This window comes from Plutella xylostella, chromosome 14, assembly GCF_932276165.1.
Source record: "Plutella xylostella chromosome 14, ilPluXylo3.1, whole genome shotgun sequence".
Taxonomy (NCBI): Eukaryota; Metazoa; Arthropoda; class Insecta; order Lepidoptera; family Plutellidae; genus Plutella; species Plutella xylostella.
This window is the reverse complement of record NC_063994.1, coordinates 4190570-4215862: the sequence shown is the minus strand read 5'-3', so window position 1 is coordinate 4215862 and position 25293 is coordinate 4190570. Positions and strand designations below refer to the sequence as shown.

General features: G+C 37.9%; 2 protein-coding genes and 1 long non-coding RNA gene across 3 annotated transcripts; all 3 read right to left on the bottom strand.

Moving 5' to 3' along the window:
- Positions 1-737: 737 nt before the first annotated feature.
- Positions 738-5377, bottom strand: LOC125489524. The gene is made up of 3 exons (XM_048625536.1): positions 2686-5377; positions 2017-2059; positions 738-1741 (listed from the first exon to the last, which is right to left on the bottom strand). Exons 1-3 carry the CDS (start codon positions 3048-3050, stop codon positions 1118-1120), a joined length of 1032 nt encoding a protein of 343 aa, XP_048481493.1. The 5' UTR covers positions 3051-5377; the 3' UTR covers positions 738-1117.
- A 113-nt stretch (positions 5378-5490) lies between these two features.
- Positions 5491-6925, bottom strand: LOC119692577. The gene has a single exon (XM_048625294.1). The coding sequence runs from the start codon at positions 6507-6509 to the stop codon at positions 5598-5600; it is 912 nt and encodes a 303-aa protein (XP_048481251.1). The 5' UTR covers positions 6510-6925; the 3' UTR covers positions 5491-5597.
- Positions 6926-11003: 4078 nt separating this feature from the next.
- Positions 11004-12524, bottom strand: LOC125489436. The gene is made up of 2 exons (XR_007266990.1): positions 12393-12524; positions 11004-11296 (listed from the first exon to the last, which is right to left on the bottom strand). It is a non-coding gene; the product is annotated as an uncharacterized LOC125489436 (long non-coding RNA).
- Between the last annotated feature and the right edge of the window lie 12769 nt (positions 12525-25293).

Below are 25293 nucleotides of genomic sequence, written 5' to 3'. Positions count from 1 at the left end.
CCTTATTTCACTGGACTACGGTGCATAATAAGTTATACGTGGTTATACGCATTGAAAAAGAAGCCACCTTAGGGTTGCCTCAGCACCACAGACTACAACGTTTACTAAGCAACGGGCTGACTTTGTAAAAAGAATGTCATGTTTTAAAACAAAATTAATTTGAATTTAGAATACAAAGCTATTCCAAACTTTTTTTCTATTGAAAATAACCAGTAAAAACAATAACAATTTCATAGTTAAGATATTTTGAAGTACATAAAATATGTATGAATCTAAGTACCTAAAACATTCAATTTTGTGAAAACATGTTTTTTTTTCGTTATTATTTATATTATGCATATAATTTATGTTATGATACAGAACATGTTAGTTTCGTTAAGCACTAATCCCACTCAGCGCACATTTTATAATCGATTCATTAATACATTTTGAAGGTAGTTGTGTCTGTAAATTTAATACTTTAACGAAAACAAAATTGGAATAGACTTTGTTCAACATGGAGAAAAAAAGGGTTTGTAGTTCGGATTAATTTCATTTCAAATAAGGAACGTACTCGTAGAAGAAATCAATAAAATACTTAGATTAGTTTTACCTGTCAGCATCTTTTGGTAATCTAAAAAAAAAATTGGATCACGATCCGTATTTAAGCAATTAAATACGGCACAGTATTTTGCTGTTTTTTTTCTTTTTATGTCCATTTTTCTATTCATAAATTTTAATAAATACCTAAATACGACATTTATAAATAAATAAAATAAACTAGTACGAAATAGGAACAAATAGCGCGCGCGTGTATCGTCTTCCGCTTGCGGCAGCCGACTAGATTCGCCCCCTCGATGGGGCAGGCGCCAGGCTGGCGCCTGCGCCGCCCACGCACGGAGTGACACAGGCCTGCTACAGGTGATTCATTTACATCTCTGGAAGCATTGTACAGAGTAGGAAAATCGACGATTTCACAGTTCGTTCCAGTTGTTAGTAGTGAAATAGCTACTGCACTAAAGGATTTTATTAAAGTGGGTAAAAACATGATATTTATATATTTTATTTATTTCAGCATAATTATACATTAGGCATTATTCCAAGCTTGAGAAAAAATATTCTGTCCTGATTCTTAAGTTCAAGTTGTTGACTGCGTGGGTGTTGTGAGTATGAATCGATCATCGGCAGACGCTGCTATTTCTTCAGAATATATAGATGTGTTAGAATACGGAGTGGATGGCTGAGAATATGAAGTAGACAATCGAGACCTTTCTGTACTTAATAAAATTTGAATTTTGGATTGCATATCCAGAGCGTTATTTAATGGCAATGATCTTAACTGAGCAGCAACACTTAGTCCGAAATAATAAAACTCATCCTTTTGTTTTTCATTTGATCCAGGATTATTGATTGCAGTAGCAATATTTTCCAAGCGTTCAAGTGCAGTTAAGGTTTCGTTTTGCGGTACACGTTTTCTCTTAGTCTGACTAGTTTTATGTGGTTGGTTGGCTGCTGTAGTGTGAGAGGAGGGTCTTTGGTTCTGGAGAGACGGTGATGGTGCTTGCACGTTTGTAGTGCTTGCTTCAGCGGATGAGTGTAATTGGTCGACTGCAACAGTCAATGTTTCGTTGTTTGGTGGGTTGACTGTTTGAGAGGAGGATTGCTGGTCTGATTGCTGGACTGTTTGAGAGGAGGATTGCTGGTCTGATTGCTCAGTGCTCGATTGAGAGGACTGTTGTACCTGTAATTTTTTAGTACATACCTATTAGTTTTTTATGTTTATATGTATTAACAGACATTTTGTTTTCAGATTCCTACGAGGCAGGAATGGAAGGAGATAGAAAAAGGCTTTCGAACCAAATGGAACTTTCCAGGCTGTATTGGAGCTATCGATGGCAAACACATAAATATTATTGCTCCTGACGATACGTCCAATTATTTCAATTATAAAGGAAGCCACAGCATAGTGCTACTAGCATTAGTGGATGACGATTACTGTTTTTTTTCCTATATTGATATAGGATGCAACGGCAGAGCTTCAGATGGAGGAGTGTTTGAGAGATCAGGCTTGAAACAAGCACTAGAAAATAATTCTTTAGATATTCCTGAGCATTCAGTTATACTTGGAGATGCAGCTTTTCCATTAAAAAAATATCTCATGAAACCATTTCCTACCAGGGCCACCCGAAGAGAAAAAGTTTTTAATTATCGGTTGTCAAGGGCTAGGCGAATTGTCGAAAATGCGTTCGGTATCCTTGTATCAAGATTCCGAGTTTTTGAATCATTTATAGCTCTAAAACCACAAAAAGTTGATATCATAGTATCAGCGGCATGTTCTTTGCACAATTGGTTGCGAAAAACCACTAATAGTTATATCACACAAAGGTGTGTGGATTATGAAGATATTCAACACGGTACTATTAATAACGATGAGAGATGCCACGAAGATCCTGTTGGTTTGCAAATAAAACGGCGCAAATGGAGTTGGATCGGCCATACCCTGCGTAGAGACCAAAATCACATTCCAAGACAGGCTCTTGACTGGAATCCGCAGGGCAAGCGTAAGCGAGGCCGCCCTAAACAAACATGGCGCCGTTCAATTGATGCGGAGATGCAGGACGCGGAGATGACGTGGTCCGAGGTGAAGCTCGCTGCCGTCGACAGACAGAGATGCATCTATATCTATACCTATCTAGTAGTTGGAGCTAATAAAAACATGTTAAAACGAAAGAGTAGGTACTTACAACAGCTGTTTGGATTGAGTTTTTATATTCGAAAGTTTCATTTATAAAATCCATTTCTTTAAACCAAATTAAACTGGGTTTGTAAATGTTACTGTATCCAGCTCCGGATCGTTTTGAACCCTCCACTTTATTCCTTTCTTGGTGGTATGTACTTCGCAGACTTTTGATTTTATTTTTAATTTCTTTTTCAGACAGATTTAATTCTTCTTGTATTTTGCTGTAGGCTATTTTGTTTTTGTAAAGCGGGCTAGTCGGCTTCCAAAGACATTCGTATTCTCTGTACAAATGAATGAACTGTATAGTTTTTTCATCTCCCCATCGTGCCATGTTGAATACAAAAACACAAAAGAAAAACTTGACCTTCGAAATGATAACAAAGAAACGTGCGCCTACGGCTACAACGAGTCAGCTACTGTCGCGTCTGTTCACACGTGCCAGGTTAGCAGCCCCCCGCGTCCCCTCCCTCAACGGGCATGCAAGAAAATCAAATGTTGTGCTAGCCACTTGCAACTACCTAGCCTCCAGTAACAGGCATGCCAGTTAGTGAATACACATGACTGTAGCTGGCACTTGCAAGGAGCTGGTATGCTAGTTTGCAAGCTACGGGCATGTGTATCCCCAGCTTGAATGTGTAAAATAAAGGGAATAACTAAAAGATTTTTTTTTATATGTCTATTAAAGATTATTACTGTACAAATAAAAAAATATGTAGGAAAGAAAACAGGATAGTAAAATAAAATATAACCGGAGCGGTGGTAGCTCAACGGGTAACGCGCCCGCTTCTCAAGACATACAGAGACATGTGCCAGGTGCGGGTACTGACACCCGCAAAGAAAAAAATTGAATAATATCACTTAAATGTATTTATTCTTTATTATGGGTGATTGTAGGTTGCGTAAACCACAAGCTACTGTAGCTGCATCATCTACACTGTATTGTTAACAAGTTTATTATTTATTGTAGAATGGGGTTTTAAAAAAGTGAAGAGCCAAACTCTTCTTATGACTCTTTCAATATGGATACGAAGACTGGAAATGGCTTCGGCTTTGGTAATGGGGTTGGCAACTGTCAAAGTGGCGCTAGCATAGCTTGTACCGAAGACGCTTTGTTTTACAGTGCATAGTTATTAATTTGTTCAATTTTACAATGCCGAAGATGTGTGAAGTGCCTTTGTGCAAGGAAATAGGAGCGCATCTATTTCCTAAAGATGCTAAAATAAAAAAAAATGTGATTAAAAGCAATTAGAAGACAAAACTTCAATCCCGACAAAAAATCGAGGTTATGTCGTCTTCATTTCCTAGAAACCGATTATCAAAAAACGAGTATTTACACAGGTATTTAACTTTAATGAATATTAATCCTTTAAAATAAATATAACTGACCTTTTGTTATAAATATATTTACTTATTTGTAATTAATGCTCGGTTTCAGGAACAAAACATCAGCACCGATATCTGAAGAAGTCTGCGGTCCCATCTGTGTTTCCTTGGAGTAAGACCACACTCTCAAAAGAAGCTCAAGCACGTGATGATCGATTAAGAGCTCGTAATGTTCGAAAATCGCTTTTCGAACCATCAACTTCAGCACAGGTGACAGAAAAAATGATCCCCGATGAACAAGAACTTGCATCATCACTTGTTCCTGACGTTGCTTGTGAAGAATGTATAGAAGAACAGGCCATTAACGATGGAGAAGTTCCAAATGATTCAGTGCAGCAGAAATCAGCTAGCACACAAACAAGTGTAACTTTAAAAATGTTTTCCACTGAGCTGTTACTGACGGACAATGAGGCTATAATGTTTTATACGGGCATTGAATCATACCAAAAATTTCATATGCTATTGAACACACTTTTACCTATGGGTAATAATTTAAAATATCGCTGGTCTAAAGTGATTTCTGTGTCAGTGGAAGACCAGTTCCTGATATTATTAATCAAGTTAAGAAGAAACAAACCTGATTATGAACTTTCCAAAATGTTTAATATCAGCAAAACAGAGGTGTCAAATATAATAGTGACTTGGATTCACTTTGTGAATGATGTATGGTCATTAATTGATATTTGGCCACGGCGAGATTTAGTGGACTTTTACATGCCAATAATCTTCAGAAGGGAAAGCAGTAAAACTAGAGTCATCATAGATGCAACAGAGGTGCCAATTGCAAAGCCTAGTAATCCCACAGCGCAAAGAGCCACATACAGTTCATATAAAAACACGAATACCATAAAGTTTTTGGTAGGATCAACCCCAGGTGGTCTTATATGTTATTGTTCTCAAGGGTATGGTGGGGCAACCAGTGACAGGCAGATGATAGAACGGAGCTCAATCTTGATGAAGGAGACAGCATAATGGCAGACAGAGGCTTCAATGTGCAAGACTTGTTTGCGGTAAAGAATATTGCTGTAAACATACCGGCTTTTTTAAAAGGAAAGTCTCAATTACCTGGTTTTGTATTGAAACGAGACCATCAATTAGCTAGTCAAAGGGCACATATTGAAAGGTTGATTGGCCTAACCAAAACATATAAAATTTTACAATCACCTATGGTGTCATTCTATGTCCCTCTCGCATCAAAGATATTTTTCATTTGTGTAATGCTTTGTAATTTTAAGGAAGGTATTGTAAATATAAATAAAAAATGCTAATGTAATGTAACTATTGTCTTTTTATTAAATCGTAGTAATTATGGTATAAATAAGTATTTAACACCTCATTCCTAAAATATTTCATGTAAAATGCATCTAGCTTTATTAACATTTTACACATATAAATAACTTTCATGTCCATGTAAGTATATACAATCAAATTGCAATATAATCTATTTGTGCAGTATAGTTGACCCTGAATTTGATAATGGTATGGTGTTCCTTTCTTAATACCAAGTGTATTTCCTTCCATTTTCAAGATAAGGCACTGTAGTTGGCGATATTTCCTCATTTCTTGCAGCATACGGGCACTTAATTTCAATCACGGTTTCATCACCAAGAAGACCATCTGGCGAGGCACTTAAATAGGGCCTGTCTTTGCTGATGAACAGGCCACAGGGTTCCACATTCAAACCAAATTTGGTCATGTATTCTTCCAAAGCAATTTTTTCGTTAATTAGTCCATGGGTTGTTGCTCGTGATGAGAATGGCCTTTCATTTAACATTTGTTTGCTGTAGCTAGGCATTGTTTTATCTTTTAAATGGCATATTGTATGAAATTTGCTAGCCGTAATTCTTTTTTTCCTTTCTTCTAGCCAAACAGGATTATTTGTTTGTCCTCTAGTTGTTTCCTCTACTTTTTCAATCATGTCCTCTGTAACGTTACATAGATATAGACTATGTAGAAAATCATTTTCTATATTGCTTGAGTTGTATGTATGATCCATAGTTACAGCATGCGGGTTAGCTGGTTCATACATTTGTTTCATTGGCATTGTTGAATTTGGGTAGTTCATGATAAGGTTCCGTATTTTATTATTATAGTTCCTCTTATCCAAACTGTATATGGGATATGGAGAGAATTCTTTGTGTGGCTTCCTTTTTGGTAACTTTGCTGCGGCTAGAGGAGAATCTGTAAATGGGGCCTTTGGCACATGGAATGTTTGGAGTTTTTGGGTGCAGACTTGATGCAGTAAGATGATTTTTATATCCACCATATGTTGTATGCCATATAAAAGTACAGCGACATGTTTGCATTTGGCTTCTGTTCCACTGCCTGCAGGACATTCACAGTGTGATTCCTCTGGCGTTCCATTTTTATTTAATTTTACATCCACCTCATATTGGACGGCTTTCATGGTCTTCTTACAAGAACCTTTTACATATGTAAATTCCCCAATAGATGAAGATCTAGCCACAAGCAAGAATCGTGCCTCATACAATGCTTTGGCTTCATTAAGTTTCTTATCTGCACTGTAAACAAATTAAAAATGATTTTATTAACCACCCATGTAATTACACTTTATAATAATAGATAATGGATGAGGATGAAGTTACATGACCAGCATTGCCTTATAATGATGATATAACCTAAGTAATAAGAACTGATAACCATAGGTAGACACAAGCAAACATAGCATGGGACGCCCTCCAACCTGCTGGACCGATCTTAGTCAAGTAGCCGGTAGTGGCTGGATGAGAAATGCCGAGGACAGAGTGTTGTGGCGCTCCTTGGGAGAGGCCTACGTACATCAATGGATGATTGTTGGCTGATGATATAACGATTAGTGTTACCTATTATATTTATTTATTACAACAGCTGTAAAAAAGACTAATATAGAAACTGAAATAATACTTACAAGCAAAAATATTGTCTTATATGCATTTTGGTGACTGGCGGCAGCACTGTACAGCTGCGTATCGACTTCGCGCTCTTGGCGCGCGCGCCATGAATGACCGCGCCGAAAGTGCGTTCCGCGGAGCGCGTTCCAAACATTTGAAGTACGAGTATATCAACTAAGCGCGCCTGGCGCGCGTGGCAACTGTTCCAGTGTTTGACCCTTCATCATGGAAGCTAGTCGTGTACGAGCAGCAGCAGCTTTTGTAATTATACACAGCATAATAAAAAAGAAAAATAAGAAAAGAAAAGTGCGTTGGTGGATAAAAGAGCTATACCGAAAAAGAATGCAGTATGGAGTGACACTTATAAGAGATATGCAGTTCGAAGTTGTTGGATTTTAGAATAAGATTAGTGCTTCCTTTGCCTGTAACAAAATTAAATAGTTCCTTTTATGATTACTTCAATCATTGAATAAACGTTCACTTCATTCACAGTCATTGGTTGTTTAATTTATAATAGGTTATGGTCCCAGATAATAATTATTTTAAACAGTGTTAAAAGTTTAAAATGGCAGGAAACGTAATTACTAGCATAAATAAATTGAAAGGCAGAGAAAATTATGAAGAATGGGCGTTTGCGGTAGAAAATTACCTCATATTAGAGGGCATGGAGAAGTGCATCAAACAAGATGGCGAGGCTATGGATGCGAAGGCGCGGGCCAAAATTATTCTAACAATAGAACCAGGATTATTTGTGCACATCAAGAATGAATCTACCGCTTTAAGCCTTTGGACGAAGCTGCAGAAAATGTTCGATGACACCGGCTTTACACGAAGAATTGGATTGTTAAGAAATCTAATATCAATCCGTCGTGAAAATTGCGAGTCCATGGCACATTATGTGCCATTATTACTTTCTAAAAACAAAGGATCAAGCTTTAGACAAGTTCATGGCATTCAAGAACATGTCAGAGAAGCAGACAGGAAAAGAAATAAAGATTCTCAGAACTGACAATGGGTTGGAGTTCTGCAATAAGAAATTTAGCAAATATTTAGAAGAAGAAGGAATATTGCACCAGAAAACAAACCCATACACCCCACAGCAGAATGGTATGTGTGAACGGCTTAACCGTACAGTGGTAGAAAAAGCCAAGTGTCTGTTGTTTGATGCAGGTCTAACCAAACGATATTGGGCAGAAGCAGTAAACACTGCAGTATATCTGAGAAACAGATCAGTTGCATCGGGATTAAACAACCAAACACCATATGAAGTTTGGACTGGGGAGAAGCCGGATGTCAGCCATGTGAGAATATTTGGGAGTAAGGTTATGGTTCACATACCTAAAGAAAAACGTCTGAAGTGGGACAAGAAGGCGACCAAATGCATCCTAGTCGGCTATCCTGATAATGTAAAGGGTTATAGGGTGTACAATCTAGACAATCACACCATTACGACTACTAGAGATGTAGTTGTGATTGAGAAGGGGACCTGTACGTCTGAGGCTCCTGTGGATATAGCCGACTCTACACTAGAGTGTCTTATAAAGACAGAAACACCAGACGGTGTACCAGAAGATCTAGAACAACAGGAGGTTCCAGAGCGACAGCAGGTTCCAGAGCTACCAGAGGTTCCTGAAAGTCAGGAGGTTCCAGAGAAGCAGGAGGTTCCAGAGCGACAGAAGGTTCCAGAGAAACCAGAGGTTCTAGACCAACGTGAAAAGCGTGTGCGTAAACAGCCAGATCGTTATGGTTGGGTTAGTGTGAGTGCGGGAAATGAAGTCGACAGTGTTAGTGCGGGCCGTCAAGTCGACAGTGTTAGTGCGGGTATAGAAGTGGACTTTAGTAGTGACATAACACTTCAGGACGCTCTGAATGGACCAGAAAGTGCTCAGTGGACACAGGCCATGAATGATGAACTTAAATCTTTCGAAGACAATGAAGCCTGGGAAGTTGTAGACTTACCTGTGAACAGTACGGTTGTGCCATGCAAATGGGTTTTCAAACGGAAGATGGACATTGACAATAACATAACTTACAGAGCTAGGTTAGTAGCAAAAGGTTATGTGCAAAAACCAGGTGTAGACTTTGATGAGACCTTTTCTCCTGTGTTGAGGCACTCATCACTAAGGTTATTGTTTGCTTTGGCAGCTCAAATGAAGCTTGATGTAACGCATCTAGATGTAAAAACTGCCTTCTTAAATGGCTTATTGAAGGAAACTGTATACATGAAAATGCCAGTAGGATTTCAATGTGATAACAAGGTACTTAAACTTAAGAAAGCCATCTATGGTTTAAAGCAGTCTTCTAGAGCATGGAACCAAAGAGTTGATAGTTACTTAGAGAAAATGGGTTTCAAAAGGTCACAGGTTGAACCATGTTTGTATAGTAAAATAAATGGTTCTGATAAGATTTATATCGCACTGTATGTAGATGATTTCTTTGTTTTTTCAAACAATGTGATTGAGACTGATAAAATTAAGAGAGAATTGTCATCAGAATTTAAAATTAAAGATTTGGGTAGTGTCACTCAATGCTTAGGAATGAGAGTTCAAGTAGACAAACAAAAAGGTATTGTAACTTTAGATCAGGAACAATATATTGAAAAGTTATGTAAAAAATTCAATGTTCAGAACTGTAAAGCTACATATACACCAATTGAACCAAAGTTGAATTTAAATAAAAGTGAACACTGTAATACTCAATTACCATACCAGGAGTTGATTGGATCTATGATGTATTTAGCTGTACTCACTAGGCCTGACATTGTATTTGCAGTGAATTATCTAAGCCAGTTTAACAATTGTTACAGTGATGAGCACTGGGCTTATGCTAAAAGGATCTTAAAATATCTGAAAACAACAAAACATTTCTGTTTGACATATACTGCCAGTGGTAATAATAAATTAGAGGCTTATGTTGATGCTGACTGGGCCATTAATATACTAGACAGGCGATCCTATACGGGGTTTTTCTTCACTCTATCTGGAGGTTGCGTTTCTTGGGAAACCAGAAAACAAGTAACAGTCGCACTGTCCAGCACAGAAGCGGAGTATATGGGGATATCCGAATGTTGTAAAGAAGCTATATATTTAAGAAACCTGCAATATGAGATAACTTCTGAGTTGTATTGTATAACTATTTTTAATGACAACCAGTCTGCACAGAAGTTGGCAAATAATAACTGTCTGCATAAGAGGTCGAAGCATATCGATATTCGATTCCACTTCTTTAGAGAACATTTAATAAATAATGTAATTAGATTAGATTACATACCTACCTCAGAAATGCCAGCTGACCTATTTACCAAAGGGCTAAATGCAGTAAAGCATTATAAATTTTTAGACATGTTAGGATTAAATAAGTAGAGCAGATGTATTGTTTAAAATTTAAGTTTATTGGTGATACATGTATGGTTTATTTTGTTAAGTGGGAGTGTTGGATTTTAGAATAAGATTAGTGCTTCCTTTGCCTGTAACAAAATTAAATAGTTCCTTTTATGATTACTTCAATCATTGAATAAACGTAGTGAACGTCATTTTCAGTCATTGGTTGTTTAATTTATAATAGAAGTGATAGAAGATACAATAAAAAACTTCACAAGAATGTCTACAGAAGATTTTTGTTACTTGAGAAACTTGATAGAGCCAAAGGTGAAAAAAATGGACACCCAGTTTCGCGAAGCCATTACAGTGACTGAAAGACTGGCTATAACTTTGAGATTTCTTGCTACAGGAGACTCGTATACAAGCTTGCAATACCTGTTCAGAGTTTCAAAGCAGTCTATATCGAGGATAGTCCCAGAAGTTTGTGATGCTATCAGCGAGGTTTTAAAAAATTGGGTAAAAGTAAGTGAAAAACGCAATATTAATTAGTATTATATTTATTTAACTTTTTTAAATTAAATTATTTCTCGTTATTTTGAATCAGTATTTGTATTTGAGAGATTTTGAGGCTCTTGTGTTGTATACCCATAAAGAGGACTGTATTTGCCTAAATCTACCTCAAAAATTATATTGTTTATTGCCTGTTTGACATATATTAGAGTATGGCTGTCATATTTTCTTAATTCATTTGCTATGTGCTGGCCATAACTGAAATATGGATCAGTAGCTTGCGACGGTTCGGTTAAAATTTTGAACGCCTCTGTCAACATTTTATCGTCCTCTTCTTCTTGTCTTCTTTTTTTTGAGGTCTTCTTGGCAGTTTTTTCTGGTGCTTTTTGAATAATATCATTAAATTGTTCTTGTGTATTACACTCTTCTGAAGTTTTTTGGGAAGACTCGCCTTCATTTTGTGGTGTAGAGCCCTGAAATAAATGAACGTGGATATAATTAATTTGTATTTTATAATTATTTGTAACTAGCGGCCCGCCCCGGCTTTGCACGGGTGGTCTACAGGTTATATCGTGCCCTACTGTGGGATAAAAAGTGGCCTATGTTCATTCCCAAGGTCGAGTCTATATCTGTGCAAAATTTCATCAAAATCGGTTCAGTAGTTTAGGCGTGAAAGCGTAACAGACAGACAGACAGACAGAGTTACTTTCCCATTTATAATATTAGTTTGGATTTTACAGATCCCCACATCCGAGAAAGACTGGTTGGAAATTGCTCAAGAATTTCAAGAAAAATGGGATTTTCCTCATGCTATAGGTGCCATGGATGGAAAACACGTAATGATACAGGCACCTGGTAACAGCGGCACGGAATATTATAACTACAAACACTTTTTTAGTATCGTACTTTTCGCTCTCGTAGACGCGGACTACTGTTTTAGATACGTTGACATTGGTTCCCAGGGGAGACTTTCGGACGGAGGGATTTTTAAACGTACTACATTATACAAAAGACTCGAAGAAAAGTCCATGAAAATACCTCAGCCATCGATACTTCAAATACCATACACCCTCAGAGTTCCATACGTTATTCTGGCAGACAAAGCATTTGCACTAAACGAATACACAATGAAACCGTTCCAAGGCGAGCCAGAGAGGGGATCTCTAGAAAGAATATTTAACTACCGTTTGTCAAGAGGACGTAGGGTAGTGGAAAATGCTTTTGGAATAGCAAGCTCGGTTTTCAGGGTTTTAAGGAAACCTATGTTACTATCACCCAGTAAAGCTACAAAAGTAGTTTTAGCTGTTGTACATTTGCACAATTTTTTGCGAAAGAGGTCCAGCCAGAAATACACACCACATGGATCTTTAGACATGGAAACAGAAACTGGAATCACATCAGGTAGTTGGAGAAATGACGGTGAACATTCGTCATTACTCCCTCTCACTAATGTACCACGAAGAAGTGGGAATGACGCAAAGGAAATACGTTTACATCTCGCTCAACATTTTGCCACTAACGGAATAATACCTTGGCAAAATAGATATTGAAATTAGTAACATTATTTACCTGCGTAGCGCCCGTTGTATCATTTGACGTTTTATTCCCATTGTCTTGCATAGTATCTGTTGTATAATTTGGTGTACACTTGTCTTGCATGAAACTAAAATCATCAAAACCAAACCATTTTGATACGTAAATACTGTCCCGACCTGTGAACAATTGTCTTCTAAAGTTGACGAAACTATGAATGCCGTCCTGACAGCTCTCGATAGTTCCTTATGCACATTGTTGTAGAGTTCACTTTGAAATTGTACCAATCCATTGTTTGCAAAGTGAACTCTATTACAATACGCATAAGGAAATATTGACAGCTGTCAGGACGGCATTCTTAAATTTCGTCAACTATAACCTTCCTACAAACATTTCAAAATCAGCTAAATCGGTCCAGCCGTTCTCGAGTTTTAGTGCGACTAATTCTTATTTATTATATAGATAGTTTAGTTAATTTATCCGTAAACTTATCATGCAAATACATGTTATTTTTTATATAAAACAAAAAAGAAATAAAAAAATCTGTATAATAATTACCAGAGCCAGTGATTTGGCTTTTAGATATTCTCCATTTTTCTCTTCTATACGATGATAGGAGCACAGTCATTTTTTTCTTTAACTCGGGGACAGGGAGGCCCATTTCACTACTGATTTCTCTCCAAGCATCTTCTCTAAGCGATTTATTATTGTTGGATAAATATATTTAATAAAATAAATATTATATAGGTTTTTGCTCACGTGATGGTTCAAGGTCCAAAGCTCGGCGTGGAGGGCCCTCCCGATGCTTGAGTAATCCGTTTTAATCTTGAGGTTCTCACACACAAAATCACATGTCCACTTATAATCGTATACACAAATATAATGCCTAATAGCAGCTGGTAATATTTAACCGAAAATACAAATATTGAGAATATCGAGACCGCGCCGAAATACCAGAGCAGATAACCCGACGAGAGGCTGCCAACGACTGAGTAGACTGTCAAAAATAAAAGAACCTACCCACATACAAATATAAGAACCTACCCACATACAATTATTAAAGTGTTCGTCGGTACCGAACAATTATGATACGAAGAACCTTTGCTATTCCACAACAGTTCTTTCGTACCATATAGCTGAATTAATTTACGGCAACTTTGGTTATCCATAATTATTATTCGGAGCGCAACAAACACAAAAAAAAACGACGATCCGTCTCAATTGGCGCGCGCGCCACGACTGATGCGTGGTAAAAAACCGACACCCGACGGAACGGGCCGCTCCGCGTTCCCGCGCTCCAGCGTACACATTGGCGCGCGTTCCAAACTGGTATCCATTTCGCGCGGCTGGAGCGCGCGCCAATGTTCGATCTCTCGGAGCGCGAAGTCGATACGCAGCTTACCACTATTTATGTCCCGTCCCGATAAGTGGTCTGATCAGGAAAAACCATTGGGGCATCTTCACTTTCATTCCCATTATGTCCAAAATTAAAGTTTTGGTCGTAAAGCTCCAATCTAGAATTAAAAGAGACAGTTGTTCACATATCCGGTAGGTAGTAAGAATTATATTTCAAGATAGTAACTTATAAATGGTGTTTAAAGGTTCATAAACACTAAAATAAACACCTTTGTACAGTTCTCCCATATTAATAATGCGCATGCAAATCTTCGCCAACTGTCGTATTCCCGGAAACACCCGAATCATTGAATCGTAAAAAAGCACTTGCATTTTGATCCTTGTTCGAAAGAAATAGTAGTTAGTCAATATCATGTGACACATAATCGAAAACAATTTGGGCGGTCGGTGGCTGTCACCGATCAGTCAAGGGTCTCAAGGTCAAGATCAGTATTACTTTTGTGGAATTATAAAGAGCTGCAATTACACATCGTTCTTGTTATTTTTTTCAAATGTGAATTTAATTTCAACTTTAATTATTTTTGACGATGCCATATTATGAGGCACATTTAAGAATAAAATATACGTCACATTGATAGACTTCACTTTGCCAATAAAGCCACACCCAAAAGACCAAGTTTGTAATTGTAATATTATTGTTAATGATCAGCGCTGTAAATACTTTTAAACTGAGATTTTAATGTAAACATTTTTATTAATGTGAAATAATCAGTGCTGTAAATACTTTTGAACTGAGATTTTTTTTTTTATGTAAACCTGTGTTTGAAATCCATTTCTGCTTATAATATAAACCTTGTGTTATTCAAACCTTCTTTCATCCATCTTTACATCAGCTTCAGTAAGACACTTGAAAAGTACCTACTGTAACATTTTCGAAGTAAATTTTAATATTATGGAATATTATGAATTATCGAATCAAATTTCGTTACTGATAAATCAATTATATCTTTTAGCACCAATTACATATTCTACTAAAATTTCATGAAGAAAATGCACTTTACCACTCTAAATACATAATAGTTTTCTAACGCTCGGGAATACGACCGTTGCCGAACAATGACGAAGATTTCTATGTGCATTATCAATTTTGGGGAACTGTACAAGGTCTAATTTTCTTCCTCGCAATGACGCACCCCGTTTTTTAATTCAGCTTTTAGATCAACGATCTTCCACGTCGCATACATGTTTTTTTAACACGCAGTTGTAGAAAAAACTGAATAACAAATTTTACAAACACACAGAGAGAGGTAAGAAAACTTGTTGACAGGTACACTGGTACAAGCTATGGTGCTGCCATCTGCAAATATCTTTCACCGGCCAACCCCATTGACTTGGTTTGAAGCACAGCGTCTAAGGGCCACTTGCAGAAACATATTAAATCTAGATTTAGTGTCAAATCTCGATTTATGAAACGTCAGTCCATATAAAATTTGACACTCAATCGAGATTTAACACTAAATATAGATATAATATGTTTCTGCAAGTGGCCCTAAGTGCTTAAAACCTCTATCTGCCAGATCTGTTGTATTGGGTTTAACTATGTTGATAAATCCACTCTCTTCAACAAGTTTTATGTCCGAAAACGTCCACCATAACCTTTGATATAAAGTTTATAAACCCATCTGGTGTTGCACTTATTAAGAATTTCACAGTATTGCAACTTTTGTACTGTGACCAAGTAGAAGCCTGTTTTATAGGGTCACTAGGTTTTTCGATCTGAATTTCAAAACAGTCTGTCTGTATTAGAATACTCTTTATTACATCGAAATGACAGTGGTAAATTCTTCTTAATGTCTGTCTTTGATGGCCAATAAATAAACTGTGCACAGATGGTAGATTTCACATCTAAAGTTCTTGGAAAAATTCTCCACAATGTTGTCTCCGATATGCTCAAGAGATCTGATATTTTGTAAAATGGGTCTGTACGGAAAACCTCACGAAACATCACGAGGGGGAGGGGGGCGTCGACGTCAACATGTATTAATTTTTTGTCAAAAAGCGCTAGGTATTTCTGAACCTAAATTTTGAGCGGCGCAAAAATTTGAACGATTCGTAGTATCAACATGACTTTGACTGCCCTGCCGTTGCTAAGCAACGACGCGCAAGACAAAACGAAATTTCTTTTTTTTCTTTCTTTCTTTCTTTCCAAATATCACGAGGGGGAGGGGGGGGGGAATGAGAAAAACGACCTCACGTGGTTATTTGACGGCCCCTTAATATAAAATTTGTTTTTTATTACTAAATTATAAATATACAGCAAAAATCGGCCTATCAGTCACGTTATTTTAGTTTCTTGAAATCCAAAGCCTCTGGACAAGGTCTCATGCGCCCTGCATCTGCATCAGCAGCACCATTAGCCACGTTACTAATATGCTGCTCCCGAATGTCAGGGCCAGGACCCATGTCTACGGTGCGGCGCCGTTTGCCGTGCAACGGTACGGCACCGCCGCCGGCAGATGGCGCGGCGCCGTGCCGCGCCACGGCGTCGTGTACCGGCACGACACGCTCAGCACTTATACCAAAATTAGTTTTGGCTTGTTATGGACCGCAAAAGACGTATCCTGCTCCTGTTGCTGTTAAGATGTCGACGAATGAGAAAAAAACAAAATCAAAGAAAATAATGGGTAAATCCATACCTTTCTATAATGAACCATGATGGAGATCATTTTAAGAGGAAATATGAAGCGTTGAAAATATGTGGTGATGACAAATTTTACGAATATTTTAGAATGTCTATATCAAGTTTTGAAGAACTGCTGACCAAAATAGCGCCTCGTATACAGAAGAAATACGTGTTCAGGAAACCTGTTGGGCCCATGGAAATGCTAGGCTTAACTATAAGGTAAAAAAAAGAAATTTATTTCAACTTATTTACATATTCTAATCATAGAAATATTTTCTTTGATGTATTCATACGTATGTATTAGCTAGGTCTGTGTTTTGTGTCAATCCGTCAAGCCTTTTAAAATTGCTAACTCGTCAAGTGGTCCTTTTTGCAGAATTTAAATAAAACAATCAATTTCACGCATTTAAACAAATCGTATATTTTTTACTTCTTTTCGCAACCATAATATTGTAATCTTTGTATCAATAACAATCAAACAAAAAAAAATCAACAAAGAAGAAAATCAATAAAAAAACCGTTTTCTTACAAAATTATAATATAAACCAGTGATAATGTAATCTTTTTCGTATTTATTATGATTTAAGAAAAATCGTATTCGGATTCCAGTGTATCTCTGGTATTAGACATGATGTCTTCCAAAGGTGAGACTGGTGATGTTTCGCGACGATTTATACTAATTGGGTTTGATGAATTACAAGCTGTTTGATAGTTAGTTTCATAAGACATTGTAGCTTGTGGTTGTTGGGCAGTTTGGTTATAGTTAGCGTCGTAAGATGTTGCTGTCTGGTACCCGCTATATGACTGGAATGGTGATTGATGGAAATCTGTTAAAATCTTTAAAACCCCGCTTTGAAATAGCAAGGTCTGGTGGTCATTTAACTTGTTGAGAGACGGTAAAATGGCTTTAAAAAATGACAGGTGTCGATTTTCAGAAGCAGCTAAAGTTTCGACGATTTGCTTCACAAATTCATCGCAACTTGGTTTTCGTTTTAGCGTAGTTTTTCTGTAGGGTTGATATCTTGACCTTGTGTTCGGAGTTTGAGATTCTTCTTCTATACTATCTTCAGTTAAATTTGGTGCATTTTTTTGTAAAAACATGAGTTGTCTATACAAATGATATTCTTTTATACGTTTAGCACCAGCTCCAGATTTCTTTGAAAGTTCTACATTCTTTGTATATTTGAAAAAATTATCCTTAATGTTAGTCCATTTTTTTATGACGTCATTACCTGTAACAATCGTTATAAAAATATAACTGATAATAAAATTGCTTTTATAATGGTCTGTAAACTTTTAAGAAATGTTTCTTTTGCAGATTTTTGGCAACAGGGAATTCATTCAGAGATATGGAATTCACAGATTATCGTGGAAAATCTACAATTGGAAAAATTGTACGAGATGTTTGTCGTGCTATATGGGACATTCTTTTAAGTGAAAGTATACCGAAAATATCCGAAGAGCGAATTGAAAAAATAGCTAAGGATTTTGACGTAAAAACAAATTTCCCAAATTGCATGGGGGGCATTGGACGGGAAACACATCCGAATATGTAGTCCTGCCCACAGTGGGTCCCTTTTTTTTAACTATAAAAGTTTTAACTCTATAGTCTTGCTGGCACTGGTGGATTTTAAGTATAGATTTGTATATGTTGATATAGGATCGTATGGAAAGGAATGTGATTCCACCATTTTCCACAATTCAAAACTATACGAATTATTATTGCAAAATCGACTTCCCATACCAGCGCCAAAGCCTTTACCGGGGCTCCAAAATTCAGTTCCCTATGTTTTTATCGCTGATGAAGGCCTACCGTTACTTAACAATCTAATTCGTCCATACCCAGGGAAGCATCTCAGAGAAGAACAAAGGGTTTTCAACTATCGTTTGAGTCGAGCAAGACGATATGTCGAGTGTGCTTTTGGTATTTTCGCAAATAAATGGCGAGTATTTCATCGGCCCTTAAATGTTCAATATAATTTTGCGACCGACATTATCAAAGCATGTTGTCTTTTACACAATTTTGTTGTAAGTCGAGATGGAGTTAGAAAATCAGAGGAGTTATATATTGACGACTGTTTTTTGAACCTTCCACAAACAGCAGATGACGTTTCCTTAACAAATCCTGTCAATATAAGAGACGATTTTTGCGCTTAGTTGGCAACTAAGCAAAATATAACTAAAGTTGGGTCACGGATCGAACCCACCAAATGTATTGAGTGTGTGTAAATGGCAAGTTCATAATAATACTAAACATTAATGCATTGATTTCACTTTGATGTTTATTGTATTCACTTTATTAAGTTAAAAAGATAAATAAATAGGTAGGTATATACTCACCGAGTTTCGTTTTTTCTTTATTGTCCATGCTGTCGAATGATGGAAAAATATTTAGGCAGACATCTTTCCACCCTTCTGTTTTTAAATTTTTATTCTTATAATCCTCCTTTGACTTGTCCCAGAGAACGGGACGTGCTTCCACTAGTGAAATCAAAAAGTCTAAATCTAAATCGTCCGCCATTTTATGCAAAAAAAATTACCACGTGCGCACTATGCAACTACAACACAATAATGAGCACGTCGGTACACGACGCCGTGGCGCGGCACGGCGCCGCGCCATCTGCCGGCGGCGGTGCCGTACCGTTGCACGGCAAACGGCGCCGCACCGTAGACATGGGTCCACGCCCTCACCCACCAGCAGCAGGCAAGTTGTCGGGCACTGGTATATTGTGTGCATTTGCTATGTTGTGTAGCACACAGCAGGCATTTACAATTTTCGCAGCTTTGGTGGGCTCATAGTGAGCACACGGTGTGCCAGCAAACATCTGCAGCGTGCTTTAAGGACCCCGATGCACCGCTCCACAGTATTTCTGACACGGCAGTGAAGATCAGTGTAGTGTTCTGGGGATCCCACATTGCTACACAGCTGCATTGAGGATAGGTGTTAACATCCATGGCCGTAGAGCATAACCAGAGTCCCCTGAAACCAATTTTAAAATAACAGTTAGGTTAGGTTAGGTTACCTATGCTCAAAAAAACAAATACTGAAATAATTTCCATTTCCTTACTAATTACATAAGGTACTTACTACTTATTATTTACTAATTATGGAAGACCAAAAATTTGCAAGATTCACAAAACAAACATGAAGGAAAATATGAAAGATCACAAGAATACTTCAGCCACAGGCAGCTTCAGAAAAACCGATGGAATTAATAAGTACTTACAATTAAAAAAAAAAACGTTATTTTCTACATTATATGATGACTTAGCGATGCGCGATTATAAATGATACTACATTAATTATTCGATTATTACAATCATTCGATTATTCGATTATCATTTTAGAGTATTACTAATCATTTACCACTACTTTTGTATCGCTACTTATTCGTCGCTACTTTTGCATTTACTACTTATTCATCGCTACTTTTGCATTTACAACTTATTCGTCGCTACTTTTTCATCGCTACTTTTGCATTTACAACTGATCGCTACTTTTGCATTTACAACTGATTCGTCGCTACTTTTTCATTTACTACTTATTTATCGCTACTACAAATTTGCGCGGGACGCTAATTCAATTTTGTTTACTCAGGTGTTGTATAGAGATGGGGTTTGTGGTTTAAAAAAACATTGTTCTTTTCAAGAAAACCAATAACACTGCCACTGGTATATATTGGAATCTACTTTTTAAACATATACAGGGTGGAACTTTATCAGTGAACTTCCCTCAGGCAGGTGACTCTAACTGAAATACCAAGCAACTTTCATTATGGGATCAACTCTGGCCAAAAAAACAGCTTTTCCATAGCAAAGTTATAAATACCTACTCAACCAAAATGTATGGAACAATGAAAGTTGCTTAGTATGTCGGGTAGAGTCACCTGCCTTCGGGAATTTCACTGATAAAGTTCCACCCTGTAGGTATATTCATAAATCCTTAAATTAGTAAATCAAAAAAATTTGCAGGGAACCATTAACCTTAATTTATACTTAAACATTATGCATTGCTTTATTGCTTAATTGACACACACATAACTATAAATTCCTGACTATTAAGACCCTCTTTTTACATTTAACATCATTGATTAAGTATACTGCACCAAATGATGGTAGGTAGGTAAGTTGTTTTTAGGAATAGATGAATGAACTACTTAACTAATATAGTTAAGTACTTACCGGTAAAAATATAAACCCTGCATTTTATTTTGACATATTATGTAAATAGTCCGATAAAAAAACTAAACCAATTGAAACTAGTTACCTATAAATTTTATTTTACTATATTATACATAAGATCTGTTCTTGTGTACAAATAAAGAATATTCTATCTATCTATATTTATAAACAAAAAAACTAGGCAAGTAATTAATATATAATATAACACTGCTAAAACGTCCCTTAGTTACTTACTTACTTGGTTTATAATGGTTTAAAAACCTAGTTATTATTCGATATTCCCACCCCTAGTAGTGTCCGTTAGACACCCGTCTTAGCGGCGCCCTGGTAGATGGCGCCATAGCTGACCGTCGCCGGCGCGGCGCGTCTGTGTTCAACTCGCCGCGCCCGCGCCCCTTTCATTCGTCTCACTCATCATTACATTGTTGCAAATAATCGATAATCGAAAAGTAGTGGTACTCATCCACCGCTACTTTTGCATTTACGAATACAAGAAGCGGTCAAGTGCGAATCGATAATCGAAGTAGTGGTGCTTATTCGATTATCGTAATAAGTATATCGCTACTTTGATATTCGATTATGGATAGTAGCGGTAGTGGTGTATTCGATTATTGATATAAGTGATAATCGCGCATCGCTACTGATGACTCTATGGCTTAAAAGCTAATATTTACTAGTTGCCCAAGACAAGACAGTTTGGTCACCCAAATTCGTACTTATGATTCCAACTATCCGATACAAAATGCAAATATTCGCATACAAAATTTTAACAAGATGGCGTGGCGGCCGGTAGGGCTTGAAGCCCATACCCATTATGACGTCATTATTGGCCACCAACCGGACCTTACATAATACGAATAGTGTAAATATTAGCTTTTTGACAGTCAGATTACGGTGAAGAGAGTTATCAACGAGATAGATAATAGTTCTAATTGCACAGGGACACCCGAAAGGCACACTCGATTGTGCTGCCAAAGTTGGTTTTCTTCCCCATTAGTCGCTATCAGTATCCGGCGGCGGCGGCGGCAGCGGCGGCGTTGTGTTTCCATTTCAGCGTCTAAAAAGGAAATAATAATTTTAAAATTAATCAGATGTAAACTGTTTGAAGTACTTACTATGTACGTACTTACTTATGTTACTAAAATATACCATTACCGGAGAGCTCACTGGACCACCCGTTTGGAGGAATTTGGCCCCGTAATTTTCCACGGCTTTTTTCCAGCTTGTCCAGACGAGTAAGATTTTTTGATTTCTCCGTAGAAGTTCTCGGTGAGGGAATCGATGCTTCATCTTCTGATTGGTCGGTTTGAGCGGATAACTCTTTACTTGCCGCTCCCGCTCGGCAACTGCCGCTATCACTAGCTCATTTTGTACTGCTGAGCCTCTAACCCTCTAACCCTCGCAGCCAGCGTCATGGGATGGATGATGAGGCCAACACACAGGGGCCACTCCAAGAGTTTAAGTTTAATATTCCTGTAGACTCTTTCAGGTAACGATGTGCAATCTGGAGAGAAGGCTAGAACCACAGTGGGGATAGCAAATCTTATTTTGTTTACAATTTGTGGATCCATTTCGCTCCCTAGCAGATCTTCTTTGGCAACCATTCGGATTTTCCACTCTTTCCATCCAGGTGGTAGATGGGCGCTGATAAGTCTTATTATTCTGGACAAAATCGCATTGTCACCAGGGTCGTCGGCTTCCCATGTGAGCAGGGCCTCGAGTGTAGTCATCTCCGCTGATGATTCTGCCTAAAACATTCGAATTTTAACGTCTTTAGATTGTCCCGTACGGCTCACAAAATCAGGCCGTATGGCCCACAGAATTGACTAGAACGGCCCACGGGATTGACCCGTAAGGCCCACGAGATAGACTCGTACGGCCCACGGGATTGACCCATACGGCTCACGGGATTGGCCCGTATGGCCCACGGGATTGACCCGTACGGCTCACGAGATTGGCCCGTACGGCTCACGGGATTGACCCGTACGGCCCACGGGAATGAGGCGTACGTCCCACAGGATTGATCCGTACGAGCCATTGAATTGAATGACCCGGGTGGCTCACGAGATCAACTCTTTCAGCTCGCATGATTAGTCCGTGCAGCTTGTTGTTTCGACTCATCTGGTTTATAACCGCACTTTGGCATCTAACTGCTCTTGGCATCTAAGTTCTTCATGTGCTGCACGAGTGCATAAGCCAGACAACCAAATATTTTTAAATGACTCACATGTACCTTTTTGCCTATCCACTTCTCCGGCGTTACACCCATCACAGCTTTAGTTGGTGTTCTGTTTTTGATGTACACCGCTACCTGGACCGCTTCTGCCCAGTACCTCTTGTCCAAACCCGCATCTTGAAGCATGCACCGTGCCTTCTCCATCACACTACGATTCACCCGTTCGCTGACTCCATTTTGAGCCGGTGAGTATGGTACCGTCGTCGTCGTCTGATGGATGATGCCATTCTCTCTCAAGAATGCCTGGAATTTATTATTAACATATTCACAACCGTTGTCTCCTCTCAATATTTAGATTTTCCTGTTCGTCTGATTTTCAACTAAAGCCTTAAAAGTTTTAAATTTATCAAAAACTTCAGCTTTCGACTTCATAAAATATATAAAAGTTTTCCTAGTAAAATCATCCGTGAACGTAACAAAATATTTAGATCCTCCAAAAGATGCCTGCGATAAAGGATCACACACATCAGTGTGCACCAACCCTAATATCTCATTCGACCTACTTTGTGAACATTTCGGAAAAGGAAGTCTAGTTTGTTTCCCCTCCACACAGGCGATACACGACTGATAGTTGTTAGGGGCTGGTAAATTAAACTCACATATAAATTCGTTTTAAGTGGACTGTATTCAAATAATTATTTAATTTGGCTAGGCTAAGTACATGAGAAGTTAATGCGACCGCGGTAATGAGGTAACTGAACTTAATCTATAGCTACTTACAGATACTTACATATATGCTATACATCTGTTTACTATAGCTAGCTATGTAGGTATAAATCTAGGTATATTCTGTGCCCAAATAAGCTGCTAGTGTCAGCCCTAAAACAGTATTTATACATCTCTAACTAGAGTGTGTAGTGCCAGCGACAAGCAACAACAAATACATGAGTATTTACTTATTTTACATTAGTTATTATCTTCAATAGGCAGAATACAGATTTTGTGTATAGATCGATGATGGGTTTTATGGTTAGGCGTTCTAACCTCAACTGCTCTTACTTTACCGTCATGCCCTGGAAATAACTTAACAACTCTAGCCATGGGCCAACACATATTAGGTATATTATCTTCTTTTAAAATCACAAGACTGCCTAATTTTACGTTATGTTGCTCTTGTCGCCATTTCTGTCTGTTCTGTAAAATGTTTAAATAATATTTATGCCATGTATTCCAGAATTTTTGTTTTAAACTTGTACATAACTGCCAAAACAAACACTATTGTCTCTGGATATTTGCTGGTACGGTTGGCACAACCTGACTGAGTTCCGCAGCGAATGACACGATGTGTTGCTCGCGCGCCGCTCGCTGTCTCTGTCGCACCTTCTTTAACCTTGCGTACCGCTGTCTCTTTCTGCACCGTTGCAGAAATGAACGTAGCTCTGGCGCCTCACTGCACCTTGCCGCCGAAATTAATGGCGGGAAATAGGGGAATTGAGGGCGTCCTTGTAGAATACTTGCTTGGCCCGCCTTGTTTTTGATGATTGCTTGAACCCGTCGTTTGCTCCGCTTACGATTGACGAGAGACTCCGAGGTGTTTTGCGTCGTCCCACGTACGAAGCAAATGGTTCAAGATGGCTGGCCTTGGCTTGTACCCAGCTTCTCCTCTGTAGATCGCAGAATGATCGTGTGGCTTTCTTCGCAACTCCACGTAAATATCAGTTGTTGCTCGTAAAGGACCATGTGCGGATTTGGGTCCGCGTGTGTTTGGAGGCTGGATCGTTGCGGGAATTGCTATTTACTGAATTAAACCACAATTCTGTATTGATACACGTTCGCACGTTTATTGAGAAGAAGACCGGAAAACTAACCGTTTACAGTACTACCAATATTAGTACTTAAAATTAGTTAGTCTATGGACTTTCATGTTGCTACATTTAATAATTGCAACAAATTGTTCACGCAAAAGAATTTTGAAAAATATATCACAACCCAATAAAATTGATATTGGTTCACTTTTATTGAAATCCCTGTCAGCTAACTTGATGTGAGTCGGTATGTTTAAGCTACCAATATCTACATCAAATTGTGGTAAATCGCAAGTTATTTTTGAAACAATGCAACATGTTAGCTTTAAGCTGTGATCATTATTTTCGGAATATATTGTAAACTTAGCTTTCTTTGCAGTTTTGTTTTTCCCTTGACATATGCCACTAATTATAGTTTGCTCATCTTTTAATTCACAACTAATTTGATCAGCTAAATCTGATGAAATGAATGATATTTGACTACCTGAGTCACATAAAGCCTTGGCATAAACCATATTGCCAAGCTTATCTACTAAACCTACCTTAATAGTTGGTAGTAATATATTGCCATATTGGCCCATTGATACCGATACCTGCTTAGGTATTTCTGGTACATTATCTACGTGCAATAACGTACTATGACGCTCCTTACATATGCTACACTTGAATGAAAAGAAACACTTTCTATTGTTATGCTGATTTAAGCAAAGTGAACACAACTTATTATTTTGAATA